Source organism: Scyliorhinus torazame, chromosome 5, assembly GCF_047496885.1.
Source record: "Scyliorhinus torazame isolate Kashiwa2021f chromosome 5, sScyTor2.1, whole genome shotgun sequence".
NCBI classification, from domain to species: domain Eukaryota; kingdom Metazoa; phylum Chordata; class Chondrichthyes; order Carcharhiniformes; family Scyliorhinidae; genus Scyliorhinus; species Scyliorhinus torazame.
The window spans coordinates 327,156,312-327,180,918 of record NC_092711.1 but is presented as its reverse complement, the minus strand read 5'-3'; the positions used below and the strand labels follow the sequence as shown (position 1 = coordinate 327,180,918).

The window sequence follows — 24,607 nt, the reverse complement described above, 5'->3', positions numbered from 1 at the left end:
TGTCCAAGCCCTTCTGCAGCCCCCTTGCTTCCTCAATCCTACCTGTCCCTCGACAGATCTTTGTATCATCTGCAAACTTAGCAACAGCGCCTTCAGTTCCTTCTTCCAGATCATTAATGTATATTGTGAAAAGTTGTGGTCCCAGCACCGACCCCTGAGGCACACCACTAGTCACCAGCTGCCATCCTGAAAAATACCCCTTTATCCCCACTCTCTGCCTTCTGCCAGTCAGCCAATCCTCTATCCATGCCAGGATCTTACCCTTAACACCATGGACTCTTAACTTATTTAACAGTCTCCTATGCGGCACCTTGTCAAAGGCCTTCTGGAAATCTAAATAAATCACGTCCTCCCTTTGACAAAGCCGTGCTGACTCAGTCCTATTTTTGCACTTCCAAGTACTCCGTGATCTCATCTTCAATAACAGACTCTAAAATCTTACCAATGACCGAAGTCAGGCTAACCGGCCTATAATTTCCCATCTTCTGCCTCCCTCCCTTCTGTCTTGTGAGAGTACCTTGAATAAATGGGTGTCTATTACTGCAGTGATGTCAGAGAGTGGGTGGAGCTGGGCTGTCTGTCAGCTTTTTACTTTCGCTTTAGGCTTTTTGCTGCAGGGTGGGTTTGGTTTGATTGTAGTTTTGGAGAAGCTGCAGTCACAGCAGGATGTGTGAGAATCTCTGCAAGCTTATGAATGTCCATTTGCTGATTTCAACGTGGTAACTGTTCTCAGTAGAGACGTTAAGCCTGAGGTGCTGCTGTTAAAAGGTTTTGTTTTAAGTCTTCTGGATGTTAAAAGGAAAGCTGAAGGTTTACTTAGTGTTGTAGTCTTTGGGGGTTGTATTTGAATTAATGGTTGCTAAGATGTTCACTGTATGTTTTAAAAAGGTTAATTTGAGTTCATAGAATAAACATTGTTTTGCTTTAAAAAATACTTTTCGATTTCTGCTGTCCCACACCTGTAGAGTGGGCCGTGTGCTCCCCATACCACAATCTATTAAAAGTTGTGGGTCAGGTGAACTCCATGATACACTTTGGGGTTCTCTAAACCCTGGCCCATAACACTTCTTAAACAGCGGTGTTACATTAGCTACTTTCCAGTCCTCTGGAACCCTTCCTGCCTCCAGTGATTCCGGAAAGATCACCACCAATGTCTCCACAATGCCTCAGCTATCTCTTTTAGAACCCTGGGGTGTAGTCCATCCGGTCCAGGTGACTTACCCACCTTCAGACCTTTCAGTTTCCCCAGAACCTTCTCCTTAGTCGTGGTCACTGCACTCACCTCTGCCCCCTGGTTCTCCTGGAGCTCGGACATCCCACTGGTGTCTTCCACCGTGAAGACTGATGCAAAGTAACTATTCAGTTCATCTGCCATTTCTTTGTTTCCTATTATTACTTCTCCAGCCACATTTTCCAGTGTCCAATGCCTGTTTTTGCCTCTCTCTTATCTTTTATATATTGAAAAAAGCTCTTCCTATCATCTTTTATTTTACTAGCTAGCTTGCATTCATATTTCAACTTCTCCCCCCTTACTGCTTTTTTAGTTGTCCTCTGCTCGCTTTTAAAGGCTTCCCAATCCTCTGGCATCCCACTAATCCTCGCCACTTTGTATACTTTTTCTTTTGCTTTTATGCTGTCCTTGACTTGCCTCATCAGCCATGGATACCTTGTCCTCCCGTCAACATGTTTCCTCCTCCTTGGGATGAATTTCTGCTTTGCCTCCCAAATAACCCCAAAAATCTCCTGCCATTGCTGTTCTACTGTTTTCCCTGCTAGGCTCCCCTTCCAATTAACTCTGGCCAGCTCCTCCCTCATGTCTTTGTAGTTACCCTTATTTAATTGTAATACTGTTACATCTGACTCCAGCTTCTCCCTCTCAAACTGAAGGGTGGATTCTATCATATTGTGGTCACTGCTCCCTAAGGGTTCCTTCACCTTAAGATCCCTAATCAAGTCTGCCTCATTACACATCACCAAATCCAGAATTGCCTGTTCCCTCGTGGACTCTACCACAAACTGCTCCAAAAAAACATCTCTTAGACATTCCACAAATTCCTTTTCTTGGGATCCACAACCAACCTGATTTTCCCAGTCCACCTGCATATTGAAGTCCCCCAAGATGGCGCTTTTTGGGTAGTTATCCCAGAATCTGTCACTATCAGCATCATAAATCCTCAGAAACAGAATCTGAATTCATCACTGGCTCTAGTCTCCGTTCTGAAATATCGCTCTCTCGATTGTCCAAGGGAAGAACCTCTTGAGATGTTTCTGCAAACTCCCATCTGCATCAATGGCTCTGAAGTGGAGATGGTCGATAGCTTTAAGTTCCTGGGGGTCACCATCACCAACAGTCTGTCCTGGTCCACTCACATTGATGCAACAGACAAGAAAGCCCAACAACGTCTCTACTTCCTACGGAAGCTAAAGAAATTTGGCATGTCTGCATCGACTCTCACAAACTTCTCCAGATGTGCGATAGAGAGCATCCTATCCGGCTGCATCACAACCCGGTATGGCAACTGCTCAGTCCAAGAGCGCAAGAAACTGCAGAGTGTGGTGAACTCAGCCCAACGCATCACACAAGCTTGCCACCCCCACACTGATTCTGTCTACACCTCCCGCTGCCTCAGGAAGGCAGACAGCATTATCAGAGACCCCTCCCACCCAGGCTTTACCCTCTTACAGACCCTTCCATCAGGCAGAAGGTACAGAAGTCTGAAGACCTGCACATCCAGACATAGGAACATCTTCTTCCCCACAGCTACCAGACTCCTCAACGACTCCCCCTCGGACTGATCTGTTCCCTGTAAGAACACTATTCACAACGCCCTATGCTGCTCTTGCTCATGTATTTGCTTTGTTCGGCCCCTTGTTCCGCACTGTAACCAATCACTGTTTGTCGATGTGCCATTTGTCAATGTACTCTCTCGATTATTCTTTTTGTCTATTGTGTACGTGCTGTGTACATTCCCTTGGCTGCAGAAAAATACTTCTCACTCTACTTCGGTACATGTGACAATAACTCAATCAATCAATTAATCAATCGTGAAGCAAGTAACTGATCAGCGTGATGTCACCAAACTCTTTCATCATCCGTCTGGACGGTGTATGATATTGGACCTGTCATTGTTAGAATCATAGCTGGCACCCATTCCTCGTTGGTGGGGTAGCTCCTCACTAGCAGCCTCTCCCCCTGGTTGAATACTCACCTTTTAGAGCATTTAACTCCTCCAGGATTTTTATTTGTCGTTGCTGTTTAACAATCTCTGATGTATCAGGTGGAGTTAAAAAATCAAATTGTTTGTAGTTTCCTCTTGAACAATAGCGTCACGGGTGAACTTTGTGTGGTTGCAAGTACTGTGTTGCGATAAGATATTAGAAATTTGGTCACTCTTCTTGATAATGTTCCCCGGTCCTTCGATGCTTTGATGATTACACAAAACGTTCGGCCAATCCATTCCTTGCTGGATGGTATGGCGCTGACATGATAGGGTGCATAATGTTCCCTTTCAAGTGGTCCGCAAATCCTTTGGAGTAAACTGCACTCATTACCACTGACCACCTGCTCCGCTGTTCAAATCTTGTGAATATTTTGTCTAGTTTCTCAATGGTCTGCTCAGTCATCATTGACTTATCGCAACTTCTGTCCATTCTGAGTGCACGTCCACTGTGACCATCCAGTGCACCCGCATAATTAACGTGTACTGCCTGCCATGGCTCTGCCAGCCATTCCCAGGGTGTGGTGGTATGTATTAGGGGTCATGTGGGACCTGTGAAGCCGAGATGCTATTGGCTGACAGATCCCGGGTGCTGGTTGCTGCCGACTCCTGGCTCCGCCCTGAAGGCGGAGTATAAGAACCCGAGCCTCTCCCCGCAGCTTCATTCTGTTGCTGAGCTGCTGGGGACAAGCATCGCTTAATAAAGCCTGGATCGACTTCATCACTTCTCGTCTCTCGTAAGTCATTGTGCGCTACAATTTATTAAGCGAGCTTAAAAGACTATGGATCTCCGGATCGCCCCGGAATGCCTGCGGATCAGCCCCCACGCAGCGAACTCGGCTTCAGTATTCAAACACTGGCAAGCATGCTTTGAAGGCTACCTCCGAACGGCCCCCGGCCGGATCACAGAAGACCAGAAAATGCAGGTCCTGCATTCGAGGGTAAGCCCGGACATTTCCCCTCTCATAGAAGATGCAGAGGATTTCCCGACGGCGCTCGCATTACTGAAGGGCATCTACGTTCGGCCCGTTAACCAGGTCTACGCGCGCCACCAACTCGCGACGAGACGGCAAAGTCCTGGAGAATCGTTAGAGGAATTCTACGCCGCGCTGCTAATTTTGGGACGGGGCTGAAGCTGCCCGCCGGTGAACGCAATCGAACACACGGACCTGCTAATTCGCGATGCGTTTGTGGCAGGTATGAACTCTCCCCAAATTCGCCAAAGACTTTTAGAAAGAGAGTCGCTAGGACTCTCAGAGGCACGGGCCCTAGCAGCCACCCTTGATGTGGCCTCGCAAAACGCCCGCGCCTACGGCCCCGACCGCACGGCAGCCCCTTGGGCTCCGTGGACCCCCGTCGTGACAAACGCCCCCCCCCCTCACAAGCTTGCGCGGTTAAAGCGCCAGACCATTCCGGGGGGGCCCGCTGCTATTTCTGCGGACAAGTGAAACACCCCCGGCAGCGCTGCCCGGCCCGCGCAGCTATTTGTAAAAGCTGCGGCAAGAAGGGCCAGTGTGCCGGTCCTGGGGGGTCGCCGCAATCCCCGGAGAAGAACGAGCCCAGCACATCCCAAACACCCCCCAACCCCCCCCCCCCCCCCAGCGCCCCATGTGCGACCCGCGGGCGCCGTCATTTTGGGTCCCGGGCACCACGAGGGAGGATGGGCGCCGCCATCTTGTGACCCCCCAGCCACGTGCGATTCATGGGGGCGGCCATTTTGTCTGGCCGCGTGCGATTCATGGGGGCGGCCATTTTGTCTGGCCGCGTGCGATCCATGGGGGTGGCCATTTCGTCCAACCCCGGCCGCGTGCGATTCATGGACACCACCATCTTGGTTGACAACAAAGGACCCCAGCATCGACGGCTCCACGGGGTCCGAAGAAGACGCCGCGACACTACGACCACGACTGGCTTCGGTGACGCTGGATCAATCGCGGCCCCGGACGCTCCAGACGACGACAACAACGGTGCTGGTCAACGGATACGAGACGCCATGCCTGATCGACTCCGGGAGCACTGAAAGTTTTATTCACCCAGACGCGGTAAGACGCTGTTTTCTGACCATCCATCCAAGCACGCAAAATATTTCCCTAGCTGCAGGATCCCACTCAGTGGAGATCAAAGGGTTCTGCATCGCGAACCTAACGGTGCAAGGGAGGGAGTTTAAGAACTACAGGCTCTACGTCCTTCCCCAACTCTGCGCGCCCACATTACTGGGATTAGATTTCCAGTGTAACCTGCAGAGCCTAACATTCCAATTCGGCGGCCCAATACCCCCACTCACTATCTGCGGCCTCGCAACTCTCAAGGTTGAACCCCCGTCCTTGTTTGCGAACCTCACCCCGGATTGCAAACCCGTCGCCACTAGGAGCAGACGGTACAGCGCCCAGGGCCGGATATTTATTCGGTCCGAAGTCCAGCGGTTGCTGAAGGAAGGCATAATCCAGGCCAGCAATAGTCCCTGGAGAGCCCAGGTGGTAGTAGTAAAGACCGGGGAGAAGCAAAGGATGGTCGTAGACTATAGTCAGACCATCAACAGGTACACACAGCTAGATGCGTACCCTCTCCCCCGCATATCCGACATGGTCAATCGGATTGCCCAGTATAAGGTTTTTTCCACCGTGGACCTCAAGTCCGCCTACCACCAGCTCCCCATCCGCCTAGGTGACCGCAAGTACACAGCCTTCGAGGCAGATGGGCGTCTATACCACTTCCTAAGGGTCCCATTTGGCGTCACGAACGGGGTCTCGGTCTTCCAACGGGAGATGGACCGAATGGTTGACCAGCACGGGTTGCAGGCCACGTTCCCGTATCTCGACAACGTAACCATCTGCGGCCACGACCAGCAGGACCACGACGCCAACCTCCAAAAGTTCCTCCAGACCGCTAACGCCCTGAACATCACATATAACGAGGAAAAATGCGTTTTTAGCACAAACTGTTTGGCCATCCTGGGATACGTAGTGCGCAATGGGATAATAGGCCCCGACCCCGAACGCATGCGCCCCCTTATGGAATTCCCCCTCCCCCACTGCTCCAAAGCCCTGAAACGTTGCCTAGGTTTCTTTTCATATTACGCCCAGTGGGTCCCCCAGTACGCAGACAAGGCCCGCCCCCTAATACAGACCACGACCTTCCCTCTGTCGACAGAGGCTCACCAGGCCTTCAGCCGCATCAAAGCGGACATCGCAAAGGCCACGATGCGCGCCATCGACGAGTCCCTCCCCTTCCAGGTCGAGAGCGACGCATCCGCAAAGCTCTGGCGGCCACCCTTAACCAAGCGGGCAGACCCGTGGCCTTTTTCTCCCGGACCCTCCGCGCCTCAGAAATCCGCCACTCCTCAGTGGAAAAGGAAGCCCAAGCCATAGTGGAAGCTGTGCGACATTGGAGGCATTACCTGGCCGGCAGGAGATTCACTCTCCTCACCGACCAACGGTCGGTAGCCTTCATGTTCGATAATGCACAGCGGGGCAAAATTAAGAATGACAAGATCCTAAGGTGGAGGATCGAGCTCTCCACCTTCAACTATGAGATCTTGTACCGGCCCGGAAAGCTGAACGAGCCGTCCAATGCCCTATCCCGCGGCACATGTGCCAACGCACAAATAGACCGCCTCCAAGCCCTCCACGAGGACCTCTGCCACCCGGGGGTCACTCGATTCTACCATTTCGTAAAGTCCCGCAACCTCCCCTACTCTGTGGAGGAGGTCCGTACAGTCACCAGGAACTGCCACATCTGCGCAGAGTGCAAACCGCACTTTTTCAGGCCGGATAGAGCGCACCTGATCAAGGCTTCCCGCCCCTTTGAACGCCTCAGTTTAGATTTCAAAGGGCCCCTCCCCTCCACCGACCGCAACGCATACTTCCTGAACGTGGTGGACGAGTACTCTCGTTTCCCCTTCGCCATCCCCTGCCCCGACATGACAGCGACCACAGTCATTAAAGACCTTGGCACCACATTCACACTGTTCAGTTGCCCCGCATACGTCCACAGCGACAGGGGGTCCTCCTTCATGAGTGACGAGCTGCGCCAGTTCCTGCTCAGCAAGGGCATAGCCTCGAGCAGGACGACCAGCTACAACCCCCGGGGGAACGGGCAAGTAGAGAGGGAGAACGGCACGGTCTGGAAGACCGTCCTACTGGCCCTACGGTCCAGGGATCTCCTAGTTTCCCGGTGGCAGGAGGTCCTCCCGGATGCCCTCCACTCCATCCGGTCGCTGCTGTGTACCAACACTAACCAAACGCCTCATGAGCGCCTCCTTGTCTTCCCCAGGAAGTCCTCCTCCGGAACGTCGCTGCCGACCTGGCTGGCGGCCCCAGGACCCATCTTGCTCCGGAAACATATGTGGGCGCACAAATCGGACCCGTTGGTCGAGAGGGTTCACCTCCTCCACGCGAACCCGCAGTACGCCTACGTGGCGTACCCCGACGGCCGACAGGACACGGTCTCCCTGCGGGACCTGCCACCCGCCGGCAACACACACACCCCCCCCGACACCATTCACCCAACCCCCCCCTTCCTGCCACCGCCGCACCCCGCGACCGCCCCCTTCCCGGGGGGATCGGTCCTCCTCCCGTGCCCGCCCAGGAGTAAAACAGGAACAAACACCGAAACGCTCCCGGAGACGACAACGCCTGAACAAGCACCTGCACCACCACCGGGGCTGAGGCGATCGACGAGGAAGACCAGACCGCCCGCTCGACTCGGGGAATCCGCGTGACACCAAGAATGTTGTTGTAACAAAAAAAATGTTTTGCTCATATTGTAAATAGTTCTCACAAACTTGTACATAGCCCAGTGTAGGGCTAAAACTGTAGTAACACTGTCCGAAATGTGTTCCAGGGCCAGCCTTGTAAACCCCTACCACCATGCGAACCACCACCCCGCCGGGTTCCTTTTTTAACAAGGGGTGAATGTGGTGGTATGTATTAGGGGTCATGTGGGACCTGTGAAGCCGAGATGCTATTGGGTGACAGATCCCGGGTCCTGGATGGATCTGCCGACTTCTGGCCCCACCCTGAAGGCGGAGTATAAGAACCCGAGCTTCTCCCCGCAGCTTCATTCTGTTGCTGAGCTGCTGGGGACAAGCATCGCTTCATCACTTCTCGTCTCTCGTAAGTCGTGCGCTACACATGGATGTAAGGGTTGTAATGGTGGAGTGTTCCTTAGCTTTGCCCAAGGTTGGCACTGCAAACTTTCTCTTCAATTTGAGCAGCTGACCCTGGACACCAAAAATATCCCTGCCAATTTCTTCACCCTCCCCACATCAGGGTGCCCCTCACGCAGTTGGTCAAGGACTCTACTACGCAAGCGCGGAGGAACAATCACATGGATTCCCCACAATAGAACGTCATTCTGCACTGTCAACTCAAGTCTTCATGTGAAGTAAGGCCTGCGGTCTGAATTTTTCCTTTGAATGTCTGACAACATTCCTTTACAGACCAAGTCCATCACCTTCACCATCATTGGATCTGTTCTTGTCGATCTTTGAACTTGAGGTGAAGTCACAGGTACATTATCCACGAGCAGGAAATGCAAAATATTGACAAAGTGTTCCTTAGGGTCACGCTTGACTTGTAACAGCAATCGTGATAAAGCAACAGCATTTGCCTGCTTCTCGGACTACCTATACTATCAGTAACTATCGTAACTGTGTACCGACAGTATCAATGACCATCTTTGCAATCTACTGTCAGCCAAAGAAGGTAAATATTTATACGGCCTGAAGATTGTAGTCAAGGGTCGATGATCCATCAAAAGAGTAAAAAGACCCACAAAGGCCCATAAGAACCTTCTTACACCGAAAATGATTCTCAAAGCTTCTTTATACAGCTCAGCGTCATTCATTTCTGCGCTAGTAAGAGTTTGTGAAGCAACGGCGATCGGCCGTTGCTCGGCTGAAGGCATCATGTGTGAGGCGACTGCACCAACCCCACAGGATGAGGAATCACAAGCTAATCGCAACTTCATCTTGGAATTGTAGTAAACCAATGGCTCTGATGTGAAGTTTCTCTCACTTCGTTGGTTACTCTCTCACATTCTTCTGCCCAGTGCTGTGCCTGTTTGACACATAACGTGTGCGAAGGTTTTAATCGTGTTGCTAAATTCATCCACGTATTTACCAGAATTCATCAATCCTAAAACAAACTTAATTGTGTCACATTTTGAGGGTGTGAAGCTTCTAAGATGATAAAATTATAGAATTGCTGCAGTGCAGAACGAGGCCATTCAACCCATTGGATCTACTATGACCCTTCAAAGTGCAACCTTTATTATTGTCACAAGTAGGCTTATATTAACACTGCAATGAAGTTACTGTGAAAATCCCCTAGCCCCCACATTCCAGCGCCTGTTCAGGGACACAGAGGGAGAATACAGAATGTCCAATTCACCTAACAGCACAACTTTTGGGACTTGTGGGAGGAAACCCACGCAGACACGGGGAGAACATGCAGACTCCGCACAGACAGTGACCCAAGCGGGAATCGAACCTGGGTCCCTGTTGGCAGGGTTGGGTGGTGGGGTTAGAGGGCCCCCCCCCCCAGTACTGGGGCAGGACTGAGGGAGTGCTGCACTGTCAGAGGGTCAGTACTGAGGGAGTGCCGCACTGTCAGAGGGTCAGTACTGAGGGAGTGCCGCACTGTCAGAGGGTCAGTACTGAGGGAGTGCTGCACTGTCAGAGGGTCAGTACTGAGGGAGTACCGCACTGTCTGAGGGTCAGTGATGAGGGAGTGCCGCACTGTCAGAGGGTCAGTACTGAGGGAGTGCCGCACTGTCAGAGGGTCAGTACTGAGGGAGTGCTGCACTGTCAGAGGGTCAGTACTGAGGGAGTGCTGCACTCTCAGAGGGTCAGTACTGAGGGAGTGCCGCACTGTCAGAGGGTCAGTACTGAGGGAGTGCCGCAATGTCAGAAGGTCAGTAACACGTGGCCTGGTTCATTACCCAAAACCAAATCCAAAGTGGCCTCGCCTCTTGTTGGCCTGTCAACATATTGTGTCAGGAAACCCTCCTGCACACACTGTACAAAAAACGACCCATCTAATGTACTCGAACTATATCTTTTCCAGTCAATATTCGGAAAGTTAAAGTCTCCCATAATAACTACCCTGTTACTTTCGCTCTTATCCAGAATCATCTTCGCCATCCTTTCCTCTACATCCCGAGAACTATTTGGAGGCCTATAGAAAACTCCCAACAGGGTGACCTCTCCTTTCCTGTTTCTAACCTCAGCCCATACTACCTCGGAAGAAGAGTCCCCATCTAGCATCCTCTCCGCCACCGTAATAATGTTCTTGACTAGCAGCGCCACACCTCCCCCTCTTTTGCCTCCTTCTCTGAGCTTACTAAAACACCTAAACCCCGGAACCTGCAACATCCATTCCTGTCCCTGCTCTATCCATGTCTCCGAAATGGCCACAACATCGAAGTCCCAGGTACCAGCCCATGCTGCCAGTTCCCCTAACTTATTTTGTATACTCCTGGCATTGAAGTAGACACACTTCAAACCACCTACCTGAAAACTGGCCCCCTCCTGCGAAGTCAAATCTGTGCTCCTGACCTCTATACTCTCATTCACCCGTACCCTAAAACTACAATCCAGGTTCCCATGCCCCTGCTGCATTAGTTTAAACTCCCCCAAAGTTGCTGAGGGAGTGCTGAGGGAGTGCTGCACTGTCAGAGGGTCAGTACTGAGGGAGTGCTGCACTGTCAGAGGGTCAGTGCTGAGGGAGTGCCGCACTGTCAGAGGGTCAGTACTGAGGGAGTGCTGCACTGTCAGAGGGTCAGTACTGAGGGAGTGCTGCACTCTCAGAGGGTCAGTACTGAGGGAGTGCTGCACTGTCAGAGGGTCAGTACTGAGGGAGTGCCGCACTGTCGGAGGGTCAGTACTGAGGGAGTGCCGCACTGTCAGAGGGTCAGTACTGAGGGAGTGCTGCACTGTCAGAGGGTCAGTACTGAGGGAGCGCTGCACTGTCAGAGGGTCAGTACTGAGGGAGTGCCGCATTGTCAGACAGTCAGTACTGAGGGAGTGCCGCACTGTCAGAGGGTCAGTACTGAGGGAGCGCCGCACTGTCAGAGGGTCAGTACTGAGGGAGTGCTGCAATGTCAGAGGGTCAGTACTAAGGGAGCGCCGCACTGTCAGAGGGTCAGTACTGAGGGAGTGCCGCACTGTCAGAGGGTCAGTACTGAGGGAGTGCCGCACTGTCAGAGGGTCAGTACTGAGGGAGTGTCGCACTGTCAGAGGGTCAGTACTAAGGGAGCGCCGCACTGTCAGAGGGTCAGTACTGAGGGAGCGCCGCACTGTCAGAGGGTCAGTACTGAGGGAGTGCCGCACTGTCAGAGGGTCAGTACTGAGGGAGTGCCGCACTGTCAGAGGGTCAGTACTGAGGGAGCGCCGCACTGTCAGAGGGTCAGTACTGAGGGAGTGCTGCAATGTCAGAGGGTCAGTACTAAGGGAGCGCCGCACTGTCAGAGGGTCAGTACTGAGGGAGTGCCGCACTGTCAGAGGGTCAGTACTGAGGGAGCACAGCACTGTCAGAGGGTCAGTACTGAGGGAGTGCTGCACTGTCAGAGGGTCAGTACTGAGGGAGTGCTGCACTGTCAGAGGGTCAGTACTGAGGGAGTGCTGCACTGTCAGAGGGTCAGTACTGAGGGAGTGCCGCACTGTCAGAGGGTCAGTACTGAGGGAGTGCTGCACTGTCAGAGGATCAGTACTGAGGGAGTGCAGCACTGTCAGAGGGTCAGTACTGAGGGAGTGCCGCACTGTCAGAGGGTCAGTACTGAGGGAGCGCTGCACTGTCAGTGGGTCAGTACTGAGGGAGTGCCGCACTGTCAGAGGGTCAGTACTGAGGGAGCGCTGCGCTGTCAGAGGGTCAGTACTGAGGGAGTGCCGCACTGTCAGAGGGTCAGTACTGAGGGAGTGCTGCACTGTCAGAGGGTCAGTACTGAGGGAGTGCCGCACTGTCAGAGAGTCAGTACTGAGGGAGTGCCGCACTGTCAGAGGGTCAGTACTGAGGGAGTGCTGCACTGTCAGAGGGTCAGTACTGAGGGAGTGCCGCACTGTCAGAGAGTCAGTACTGAGGGAGTGCTGCACTGTCAGAGGGTCAGTACTGAGGGAGTGCTGCACTGTCAGAGGGTCAGTACTGAGGGAGTGCTGCACTGTCAGAGGGTCAGTACTGAGGGAGTGCTGCACTGTCAGAGGGTCAGTACTGAGGGAGTGCCGCACTGTCAGAGGGTCAGTACTGAGGGAGTGCTGCACTGTCAGAGGGTCAGTACTGAGGGAGTGCTGCACTGTCAGAGGGTCAGTACTGAGGGAGTGTTGCACTGTCAGAGGGTCAGTACTGAGGGAGTGCCGCATTGTCAGAGGGTCAGTACTGAGGGAGCGCCGCACTGTCAGAGGGGCAGTACTGAGGGAGTGCCGCATTGTCAGAGGGTCAGTACTGAGGGAACGTCGCACTGTCAGAGGGTCAGTACTGAGGGAGTGCCGCATTGTCAGAGGGTCAGTACTGAGGGAGCGCCGCACTGTCAGAGGGGCAGTACTGAGGGAGTGCCGCACTGTCAGAGGGTCAGTACTGAGGGAGTGCTGCACTGTCAGAGGGGCAGTACTGAGGGAGTGCCGCACTGTCAGAGGGTCAGTACTGAGGGAGTGCTGCACTGTCAGAGGGTCAGTACTGAGGGAGTGCCGCACTGTCAGAGGGTCAGTACTGAGGGAGTGCCGCACTGTCAGAGGGTCAGTACTGAGGGAGTGCCGCACTATCAGAGGGTCAGTACTGAGGGAGTGCCGCACTGTCAGAGGGTCAGTACTGAGGGAGTGTCGCACTGTCAGAGGGTCAGTACTGAGGGAGTGCCGCACTGTCAGAGGGTCAGTACTGAGGGAGTGCCGCACTATCAGAGGGTCAGTACTGAGGGAGTGCCGCACTGTCAGAGGGTCAGTACTGAGGGAGTGCTGCACTGTCAGAGGGTCAGTACTGAGGGAGTGCCGCACTGTCAGAGGGTCAGTACTGAGGGAGTGCCGCACTATCAGAGGGTCAGTACTGAGGGAGTGCCGCACTGTCAGAGGGTCAGTACTGAGGGAGTGCCGCACTATCAGAGGGTCAGTACTGAGGGAGTGCTGCATTGTAGGAGGTTCTGTCTGGTTTATCAGATGCACATATAATTTGTCACAATTTAAGGAGAGTATGCCACACGCAGTTGGGACAGACTCAGGACATCACTTGAGGCCCTCCACCAATGTTCCGCCCCAAATGAGCCAACTTCCCGACAGCTTGAGACAAATGTGCTCACAGTTTCCGGGGATCTCGCGTGGCGGATGCGGACTGTGTCCAGCGTCGTACTGGAGTACCATCCAGAGAGCATCAGGCAGCTGAACTGCATCTTCAGGAGGCCGGATCGCTGCTCGATCACACTCCTGGTTGCAGCATGGGTGTCATTGTAGTGGGTCTCCGTATAGGTCTGTGGTGGCACGGTAGCACAGTGGTTAGCACTGTTGCTTCACAACTCCAAGGTCCCAGGTTCGATTCCCGGCTTGGGTCACTGTCTATGCGGAGTCTGCACATCCTCCCCGTGTCTGCGTGGGTTTCCTCCGGGTGCTCCGGTTTCCTCCCACAAGTCCTGAAAGACGTGCTGTTAGGTGAATTGGACATTCTGAATTCTCCGTGTACCCGAACAGGCGCCGGAGTGTGGCGACTAGGGGTTTTCACAGTAACTTCATTGCAGTGTTCATGTAAACCTACTTGTGACACTAATAAAGATTATTATTATCAGTATTATGAGCCACGACTACAGCCAGATAACCCCTGTCGCCCAAGAGCCAACACCTCACCCGGGGGGGGTGGGGGGGGGGATGTGGCCACAAAGGTGTCGGGAACTATTGAGTGCATCAGAATGAAGGCGATGTGCACACTGCCCGGATGTCAGGCACAGACGTGTATGATGCGGTGCTGATGGTCACGGATGTCAGGCACAGACGTGTATGATGCGGTGCTGATGGTCACGGATGTCAGGCACAGACGTGTATGATGCGGTGCTGATGGTCACATATCAGCTGCGCATTGAGAGGGTGGAATCACGGGGCAATGACGCGGACCCCGCCGCCTGGCAGCCTGGTGGGCTTGGTCCATATCCAGATGGATATATTGCGTTGCCGAAGCACAAAGTGCTCCGTGACCGTGCAGGACGGACCTGATAATGAGATGTTAATGCTACTGTACAATTTGCATGTGCACACCAGCGGGCAGCAGAGACCACATCTACACCGCTATCGAGGGGCCAGAGTGTGCCCTTCTGTTAGGCACCCGGCTGACGCCCGATTCTCCAGCCGGTCGCAAGATGCGATTCCCACGCCGCTGGACAGAGAATTCTGCTCATTGTGTTTCGCTTCAGTAAGATGGTACAGTGCGAGGAGTTAGAAGGTCAGGAATTGAGACTGCAGTTTCAGGTTGGGATGTGACCAGTTGATGTCAATGCAGTGAGTTTACATCTGTCTTTCGGCAGGACGGGAGCTGTACCCCAGGCTGGCACGGTACCCAGTAGTTTGGGACAGGCAAGAATCTGCAGCTGGTTCTTAAGACCATAAGACATAGGAGTGGAAGGAAGGCCATTCGGCCCATCGAGTCCACTCCACCATTCAATCATGGCTGATTTCAACTCCATTTACCCGCTCTCTCTCCATAGCCCTTAATTCCTCGAGAAATCAAGAATTTATCAACTTCTGTCTTAAAGACACTCAACGTCCCGGCCTCCACCGCCCTCTGGCAATGAATTCCACAGACCCACCACTCTCTGGCTGAAGAAATTTCTCCTCATCTCTGTTCTAAGTGACTCTATTTTATTCTAAGGCTGTGCCCCCGGGTCCTAGTCTCCCCTGCTAATGGAAACAACTTCCCTACGTCCACCCTATCTAAGCCATTCATTATCTTGTAAGTTTCTATTAGATCTCCCCTCAACCTCCTAAACTCCAATGAATATAATCCCAGGATCCTCAGACGTTCATCGTATGTTAGGCCAACCATTCCTGGGATCATCCGTGTGAATCTCCGCTGGACCCGCTCCAGTGCCAGTATGTCCTTCCTGAGGTGTGGGGCCCAAAATTGCTCTCAGTATTCTAAATGGGGCCTAACTAATGCTTTATAAAGCTTCAGAAGTACATCCCTGTTTTTATATTCCAAGCCTCTTGAGATAAATGACAACATTGCATTTGCTTTCTTAATTACGGACTCAACCTGCAAGTTTACCTTTAGAGAATCCTGGACTAGGACTCCCAAGTCCCTTCGCACTTCAGCATTATGAATTTTGTCACCGTTTAGAAAATAGTCCATGCCTCTATTTTATTTTCCAAAGTGCAAGACCTCGCATTTGCCCACGTTGAATTTCATCAGCCATTTCTTGGACCACTCTCCTAAACTGTCTAAATCTTTCTGCAGCCTCCCCACCTCCTCCATACTACCTGCCCCTCACCTATCTTTGTATCATTGGCAAACTTACCCAGAATGCCCCCAGTCCCGTCATCTAGATCATTAATATATAAAGAGAACAGCTGTGGCCCCAACACTGAACCCTGCGGGACACCACTCGTCACCGGTTGCCATTCCGAAAAAGAACCTTTTATCCCAACTCTCTGCCTTCTGCCTGACAGCCAATCGTCAATCCATGTTAGTACCTTGCCTCAAATACCATGGGCCCTTATTTTGCTCAGCAGTCTCCCGTGAGGCACCTTATCAAAGGCCTTTTGGAAGTCAAGATAGATAACATCCATTGGCTCTCCTTGGTCTAACCTATTTGTTATCTCTTCAAAGAACTCTAACAGGTTTGTCAGGCACGACCTCCCCTTAATAAACCCATGCTGACTTGTCCTAATCCGACCCTGCACTTCCAAGAATTTAGAAATCTCATCCTTAACAATGGATTCTAGAATCTTGCCAACAGCCGAGGTTAGGCTAATTGGCCTATAATTTTCCATCTTTTTCCTTGTTCCCTTCTTGAACAGGGGGGTTACAACAGCGATTTTCCAATCCTCTGGGACTTTCCCTGACTCCAGTGACTTTTGAAAGATCATAACTAATGCCTCCACTATTTCTTCAGCTATCTCCTTTAGAACTCTAGGATGTAGCCCATCTGGGCCCGGGGATTTATCAATTTTTAGACCTCTTAGTTTCTCTCGCACTTTCTCCGTTGTGATGGCTACCATATTCAACTCTGCCCCCTGACTCTCCGGAATTGTTGGGATATTACTCATGTCTTCTACTGTGAAGACTGACGCAAAGTACTTATTTAGTTCCTCAGCTATTTCCTTGTCTCCCATCACTAGATTACCAGCGTCATTTTGGAACGGCCCAATGTCTACTTTTGCCTCCCGTTTGTTTTTAATGTATTTAAAGAAACTTTTACTATCATTCCTAATGTTACTGGCTAGCCTACCTTCATATTTGATCCTCTCTTTCCTTATTTCTCTCTTTGTTATCCTCTGTTTGTTTTTGTAGCCTTCCCAATCTTCTGACTTCCCACTACTCTTTGCCACATTATAGGCTTTCTCTTTTGCTTTGATGCATTCCCTAACTTCCTTTGTCAGCCATGGCTGCCTAATCCCCCTCTGATAACCTTTCTTTTCTTTGGGATGAACCTCTGTACTGTGTCCTCAATTACTCCCAGAAACTCCTGCCATTGCTATTCTACTGTCTTTCCCACTAGGCTCTGCTCCCAGTCGATTTTCGTCAGTTCCTCCCTCAAGCCCCTGTAGTTACCTTTATTTAACTGTAACACCTTTACATCTGATTCTACTTTCTTTCTTTCAAATTGGAGATTGAATTCTACCATATCATGATCACTGCCTCCTAAGTGCTCCCTTACTTTAAGATCTTTAATCAAGTCTGGCTCATTACATAACACTAAGTCCAGACTGGCCTGTTCCCTCGTGGGCTCCATCACAAGCTGTTCCAAAAAGCCCTCCTGTAAACATTCAATGAATTCCCTTTCCTTGGGTCCACTGGCAGCATTATTTACCCAGTCCACCTGCATATTGAAGTCCCCCATGATCACTGTGACCTTGCCTTTCTGACATGCACTTTCTATTTCGTGGTGCATTTTGTGCCCCCGGTCCTGACCACTGTTAGGAGGCCTGTACATAACTCCCATTATGGTTTTTTTGCCTTTGTCATAGATTATCATAGAATTTACAGAGCAGAAGGAGGCCATTCGGCCCATCGAGTCAGCACCGGCTCTTGGAAAGAGCACCCTACCCAAGGTCAACACCTCCACTCTATCCCCATAACCCAGTAACCCACCCAACACTAAGGGCAATTTTGGACACTAAGGGCAATTTATCATGGCCAATCCACCTAACCTGCACATCTTTGGACTGTGGGAGGAAACCGGAGCACCCGGAGGAAACCCACGCACACACGGGGAGGATGTGCAGACTCCACACAGACAGTGACCCAAGCCGGAATCGAACCTGGGACCCTGGAGCTGTGAAGCAATTGTGCTATCCACAATGCTACCGTGCTGCTTGTGGTTCCTCAACTCTACCCACACAGACTCCACATCATCTGACCCTATGTCGTTTAGTGCTATTGATTTAATTTCATTCCTAATTAACAAGGCCACCCCGCCCCCTCTGCCCACCTCTCTGTCTTTTCGATAGGTTGTGAATCCCTGGATGTTTAAATGCCAGTCCTGAACCCCCTGCAACCATGTCTCTGTGATGCCTACCACATCATACCTGCCAGTCACAATCTGGGCCACAAGCTCATCTACCTTGTTCCGTACACTCGCGCATTGAAATATAGCACCTTTAATTCTCTATTGACCGTCCCTTTTTGTTTTCTTAGTGTGGTGGACTTTGGTTTACTGAGCCTTTCCATACACTGTGTCATATTTTGTGGGATGGGGACTATCGTAACCTCTCCTGAGTTTTGTCTTTTCGTGCTTTTTTGTATTCCTAAGCAGCTACGCTTCCCACTGATTATTTCACCTCTTGGTTCCCTGACTTACCCTTCCCCCCCAATCTTTAGTTTAAAGTCCTATTGACCACCCTATTTACTCTTTTCGCCAGTACACTGATCCCAGCTTGGTTCAGGTGGAGACCATCCCAACGGTATAGGTCCCCCCTGTCCCAAAACTGATGCCAGTGTCCCATGAAAAGGAACCCCTCTTTCCCACACCACTCTTTCAGCCACGTGTTAACTTCCCTTATTCTTGCCTCCCTATGTCAATTTGTACGTGGCTCGGGCAGTAATCTGGAGATTATGACCCTTGAGGACCAGTTTTTTAATTTGAATCCTAGCTCTTTATAATCTCTAAACAGGTCCTCTTTTCTAGACTTGCCTATGTTGTTGGTACCGACATGGACCACAACAACTGGATCCTCCCCCTCCCTCTCCAGTATCCTTTCAAGCCGGTCAGAGATGTCCCGCACCCTAGCACCGGGCAGGCAACATACCATGCGGGACTCTTTATCCTGCTCACAAAGGATACTATCTATCCCCCTGATAATAGAATCCCCTACAACTACAACTTTCCTATTTACTCCCTCCCCTTGAATGGCCTGCTGAACCATGGTGCCTTGGTCAGCTGACTCATCCTTCCAGCAGCCCTGTTCGCCATCCACACAGGGAGCAAGTGCCTCATACCTGTTGGACAGGGTCAAGGGCTGAGGCTCCTGAGTTCCTGACTGCTGGTTCCCTTTACCTGCCTGACTTGCAGTCACACCCTGCTGTCCCTGGCCACTGGCAGGATTTAAACTACTTACTCTGACCGGTGTGACTGCCTCCTGAAACACAGTGTCCAGGTAAGTCTCCCCCTCCCGGATGTGCCTCAGTATTTGAAGCTCAGACTCCAGCTCATCAACTTTGAGCCGGAGCTCTTCGAGCAGCCAACACTTACTACAGATGTGGTCGCTGCAGCTCGCAATGGGATCTGCCAGCTCCCACATCAAGCAGCTCAAGCACATCACCTGACCAGCCATCACTAATTAATTAATTAGTTTAATTTAAGTTTACGAGTTTAGCTGTGATTTTTTTTAAATTTGGGGCAGATTTGCTATCAACCAATCAGATCACAGCTGCCCTCTGACGTCACTTTTGGGGGGAAAAACTGGAAAACAGGAAGTTACCGTTACTCACAGAGACTACTCCTCCTCCTCCGAACGGCTCCCAAAATTAGGCCCGAAGAAAGAGAGAGAACAAAACAGTCGGAAAAAAGCACCTTCTCCCACTCTTCACCGAATTACCTCACTGCACCAAATTACCAAATTCTCACTCTGTCTGTGTCTCACTCACTCAGGCTGTGTGTCCTTGACCAGCGCAACGCTTACTAAGTGCGCTTTCTGTCTGTCTTTTATACAGACTTTAGGATGACTCACACTAAACCTTCAAAGAGAAGAATACAATGTGTACCTTTGTGCCCCTTAACAGGCCTCAGGTGACTGCCCGATAACTGCCTCTCAGCAATTAGGGTGGGGGCAGCTTCAGCCAATCAGACACTAATCTACACTGCACTTTTAACTGAAAAACAGCACAATTAGATTAACCACTTACCTTTCCTGGTTACCTCACTGCACCAAATTACCAAATTCTCACTCTGTCTGTGTCTCACTCACTCAGGCTGTGTCTCCTTGACCAGCGCAATGCTCCCTTTCTCAAAACACCTCCCTTTCTCAAAAGTGGTTTCTCTAAGACATCTGTTTACAATAAATATTCCTGAGTATGCTGACTGTATTTTAAAATGGATTGTGACCTGAGAGGGGTGCTGTTTGAGTGAAGATAAAGATAGCAGTTAAGGGTTATCGTTTAATTGTATTGTTAAGCATTGTTTAACTCGGAATTGAAAGCTATTGGGTGGGATTCCCCATCCCGCCAGCCACGTTTTCTGGCATAGCGCTCACCCCCCCCCCCCCCCCCCGGCAGTGGGATCCTCCATTCTGGCAGCGACCAATGGGGTTCCCCATTGTGGCCACACCACACCACCAGGCAACCCGCAAACGTGAGTGTGCTGCCGGCGAAGCGAAGGATCCTCCCCACGGAGAATCCCGCAGAAAGTCTTTATAATGTTAAAGATTTTAATCCTGTGTTAGTAATTATGTTTGTTTTAATTACCATATCCCTATTTGTGCGTGAAATCTCTCCTGCAGCGAAGTCTCCTTTCCTCAGTCTTACAAAATTAAAATCAGGATTTCTGCTTGGTTTCCGAGTAAATATTGGGGCCTAGTCTGGGAATGTAAGACTTGCAATCTGAACAATCCTTAATCCCTCAATAAACATTACTGATTATCTGGTATTATTGCACAACACTTTACGGGATCTTGCTGTGTACATTACAACAGTGACTACACTTCTAAACGTACTTCATTGCCTTTGACACATCTTGACGCTCCCTGTGTTTACGAACGCTATAGAATCTTTTTATCATTTGTAAATCTGAACCTGCCCTTACCCACCCACTCCAGCATCAGGCTCCAGGACATAATACCTGGTGTCCTCGAAGCTGGAACTTCAAACTTCCTAAAGTTCACATCCTTGTAACCAAATGAGGATGTAGCTTTGTGAAGGGAATCTAAAACTAACTGATAATTGAATTGGAATAGATTTTCCCTTCTCGAGAGTTTCAACATTCGCTCTGACCAATCGAATGGTACCTGTTATCAGTGTAAGCTTCGTGATACTTTACCCAGATCCGCAAATCATTAATCAAGCTCTGCTCACTGAGGTTTGCTGCGCTCTGCCCATATCCCAGAAGATTCTCCAACTCCTCTCTCTCTCTCTCTTCTCTCTCTCACTTTGCACAATTATCTGATAGGTCCCACTTTCAGCCAAATCTGCTTCTCTCCGCCCGGATCTTTCTCTCCGCCCGGACCTTTCTCTCCGCCCGAACCTTTCTCTCTGCCCGAACCTTTCTCTCCGCCCGGATCTTTCTCTCCGCCCGGATCTTTCTCTCCGCCCGGATCTTTCTCTCCGCCCGGATCTTTCTCTCCGCCCGGACCTTTCTCTCCGCCCGGATCTTTCTCTCCGCCCGGACCTTTCTCTCTTTTATTAATTTCAATTGTCTCCCACAAACTTCTATTTTTCTTCTCTCTATCTTCCCTCCAATTGCAGAGTGTAAAAACATTTCACCCTGCAGGAGCTTCTCACTTTTCCTATTCTCCTCTTTATTCTGCCCTATCTATTCCCAGTGCGCCCTGTCTCCATCCACCTCAGTCCTCAATCTCCTCAGCCATCCACCTCAGTCCTCAATCTCCTCAGCCATCCACCTCAGTCCTCAATCTCCTCAGCCATCCACCTCAGTCCTCAATCTCCTCAGCCATCCACCTCAGTCCTCAATCTCCTCAGCCATCCACCTCAGTCCTCAATCTCCTCAGCCATCCACCTCAGTCCTCAATCTCCTCAGCCATCCACCTCAGTCCTCAATCTCCTCAGCCATCCACCTCAGTCCTCAATCTCCTCAGCCGTCCACCTCAGTCCGTCTCTCTGGAATTTACTCCCTCAATCTCTTCCTTTTCTGAATTCTAATTTAAAGATCCTATAACATTATTTCCATGTGTAACTCACCGCATTGAAGAGTGGGGTCCCTCCTTAGTGTGTTGGGTGTGAAATTCAGATGGTGTGATGACCAGCTGATTACATTACCATCTGAACAATCCAAGCTTGAAATCTCCCGAGGACTCTTCACATAGTTCCACAGTCTGAAATTGTATAACTCTCCTAAAAATGTCCAGGCTGGGACAAACTCTATCTTTGATGTGTTTAAGTGGGACTGTTGGTATTGTCCCAGGATTAACGATCCTCCAGGATTCACTCTGCTGGCCGTTATTTTGGACGTGTAACCCTCTGATCCATTCAGGTAAACTCTCAGGTCTCGGGAGGTTGCAGTCCAGGTGAAACATGCCGTTTGCCAAACGTGGAACGGCACAACGATTTGGGTTTCTCTGATTGTACCGGAAAACCACACCTTCAAGGTGTGATCCTTGCCTCCGATTCCCAACTCTTGGTCACTTCCAGATGCTGCAATGTGATAGGTAAATGCTGCCCATTCACGGATCCTGTGTCTGATGTAAATGTCAAGACACACAGTCAATTCAGTCAGTGCAGGTATCCGGATTCCATCGCATAGCCTCCCACACTTCGAGGTTACTTCAAAAACCGCCTTTTGTCCTTTCATAGAATTACTTCCTGCAGCAAAACATTCAACAATCGCAAAACATTAGTTGCATGAAACAGTGGTTTCATTTACTGATCTGAAACTGGTAACTATTTCAATATTTACACCAATTACCACAACTTGCACAGATGTTAAATGTAGAAAGTGCTTCACAGACGCTTTAACAGCCAATGAACAGCGAAGCACCTGGTGAGGGGGCCTCTAGTCCACTGGGATGTGAAGCCTTGGTCTCCTGGACAGGGTACTGAGGGATAGGATTTCTGAGCATCTGGAAAGACACTGCTTGATTAGGGATAGTCAGCACAGATTTGTGAGGGGTAGGTCTTGCCTTACAAGTCTTATTGAATTCTTTGAGGAGGTGACCAAGCACATGGATGAAGGTAAAGCAGTGGATGTAGTGTACATGGATTTTAGTAAGGCATTTGATAAGGTTCCCCATGGTAGGCTTATGCAGAAAGTAAGGAGGCATGGGATAGTGGGAAATTTGGCCAGTTGGATAACGAACTGGCTAACCAATAGAAGTCAGAGTGTTGGTGGATGGCAAATATTCAGCCTGGATCCCAGTTACCAGTGGCGTACCGCAGGGATCAGTTCTGGGTCCTCTGCTGTTTGTGATTTTCATTAATGACTTGGATGAGGGAGTTGAAGGGTGGGTCAGTAAACTTGCAGACGATACGAAGATTGGTGGAGTTGTGGATAGTAAGGAGGGCTGTTGTCGGCTGCAAAGAGACATAGATAGGATGCAGAGCTGGGCTGAGAAGTGGCAGATGGAGTTTAACCCTGAAAAGTGTGATGTTGTCATTTTGGAAGGGCAAATATGAATGCGGAATACAGGGTTAACGGTAGAGTTCTTGACAATGTGGAGGAGCAGAGAGATCTTGGGGTCTATGTTCATACATCTTTGAAAGTTGCCACTCAAGTGGATAGAGCTGTGAAGAAGGCCTATGGTGTGCTCGCGTTCATTAACAGAGGGATTGAATTTAAGAGCCGTGAGTTGATGATGTAGCTGTACAAAACTTTGGTAAGGCCACATTTGGAGTACTGTGTGCAGTTCTGGTCACCTCATTTTAGGAAGGATGTGGAAACTTTGGAAAAGGTGCAAAGGAGAGTAGGTCTTACGAGGAAAGGTTGAGGGTGCTAGGCCTTTTCTCATTAGAACGGAGAAGGATGAGGGGCGACTTGATAGAGGTTTATAAGATGATCAGGGGAATAGATAGAGTCGACAGTCAGAGACTTTTTCCCCGGGTGGAACAAACCATTACAAGGGGACATAAATTTAAGGTGAAAGGCGGAAGATATAGGAGGGATATCAGAGGTAGGTTCTTTACCCAGAGAGTAGTGGGGGCATGGAATGCACTGCCTGTGGAAGTAGTTGAGTCGGAAATATTAGGGACCTTCAAGCGGCTATTGGATAGGTACATGGATTACGGTAGAATGATGGGGTGTAGATTCATTTGTTCTTAATCTAGTTCGGCACAACATTGTGGGCCGAAGAGCCTGTTCTGTGCTGTATTTTCTATATTCTATGTTCTCCGCCCCTCCCAAATGGCAAAAAGATTCTCGACAGCTATTTTGAAGAAGTATAGGAGCAGTTTGTCCAGCTTGCTGGCAATATTGTTCATTCAAACACATCTACAAACAAATCATCTCCCCATTTTACCACATTAACCCTCTTGGTGCATGGAGTTGTGTGGTTTCCTCGATTATAACTTCCTACATTTCAAAAGCTATTTTCTTTTCAATGATTTTTCTGCTTTGCTGAAGTAATGAAAACTGCTGGAAAATTGCACATCTTTCTTTCCAATTTGACTGCCCCATCTGGTGATATTGTGCATAACTCCCACAGACAAGTGACTAACTCAAACTAATTAACTGTCCAAATTGTCATAAAAAACAGCCTCCAGTATGTAATCAAAAACCAAAGAAATTCTTTCTGTCCACTGAACATGGTTAGTAATGGTCACCTGCTGAGTGAGGCTGCATGAAGGTGAGAATCCCAAGAACTAACAGCCAATGGGACAACTGATGATGAATGAAAATTCCCAGCGGGTCACAGAAAATCATCCTGCGAAGAAAAAGAGCCATAGATTAGCCAATAGCACTGTGTTCCCCATGTTTTCCTCGTGTGTTCCTCGTGTGTTCCCCGTGTGTTCCTTGTGTGTTGCTCATGCGTTTCCTGGTGTGTTCCCCACATGTTCCTTGTGTGTTCCCCGTGTGTTTCCTTGTGTGTTCCCCACATGCTC

At 50.3% G+C, this 24,607-nt stretch overlaps 1 protein-coding gene across 1 annotated transcript in view; it reads right to left on the bottom strand.

The window, feature by feature from the left end:
- The window catches only part of LOC140418127 (uncharacterized), a 58,552-nt gene that overhangs the window by 22,807 nt on the left and 11,138 nt on the right, over positions 1-24,607 (bottom strand). Inside the window, exons 2-3 of the mRNA XM_072501540.1 lie at positions 24,329-24,429; positions 21,755-22,375 (exon numbers count right to left, since the gene is read on the bottom strand). Coding sequence (XP_072357641.1) covers positions 21,755-22,375; positions 24,329-24,428 — 721 coding nt within the window. The 5' untranslated portion in view covers position 24,429. The remainder of the gene's footprint in view (positions 1-21,754; positions 22,376-24,328; positions 24,430-24,607) is intronic.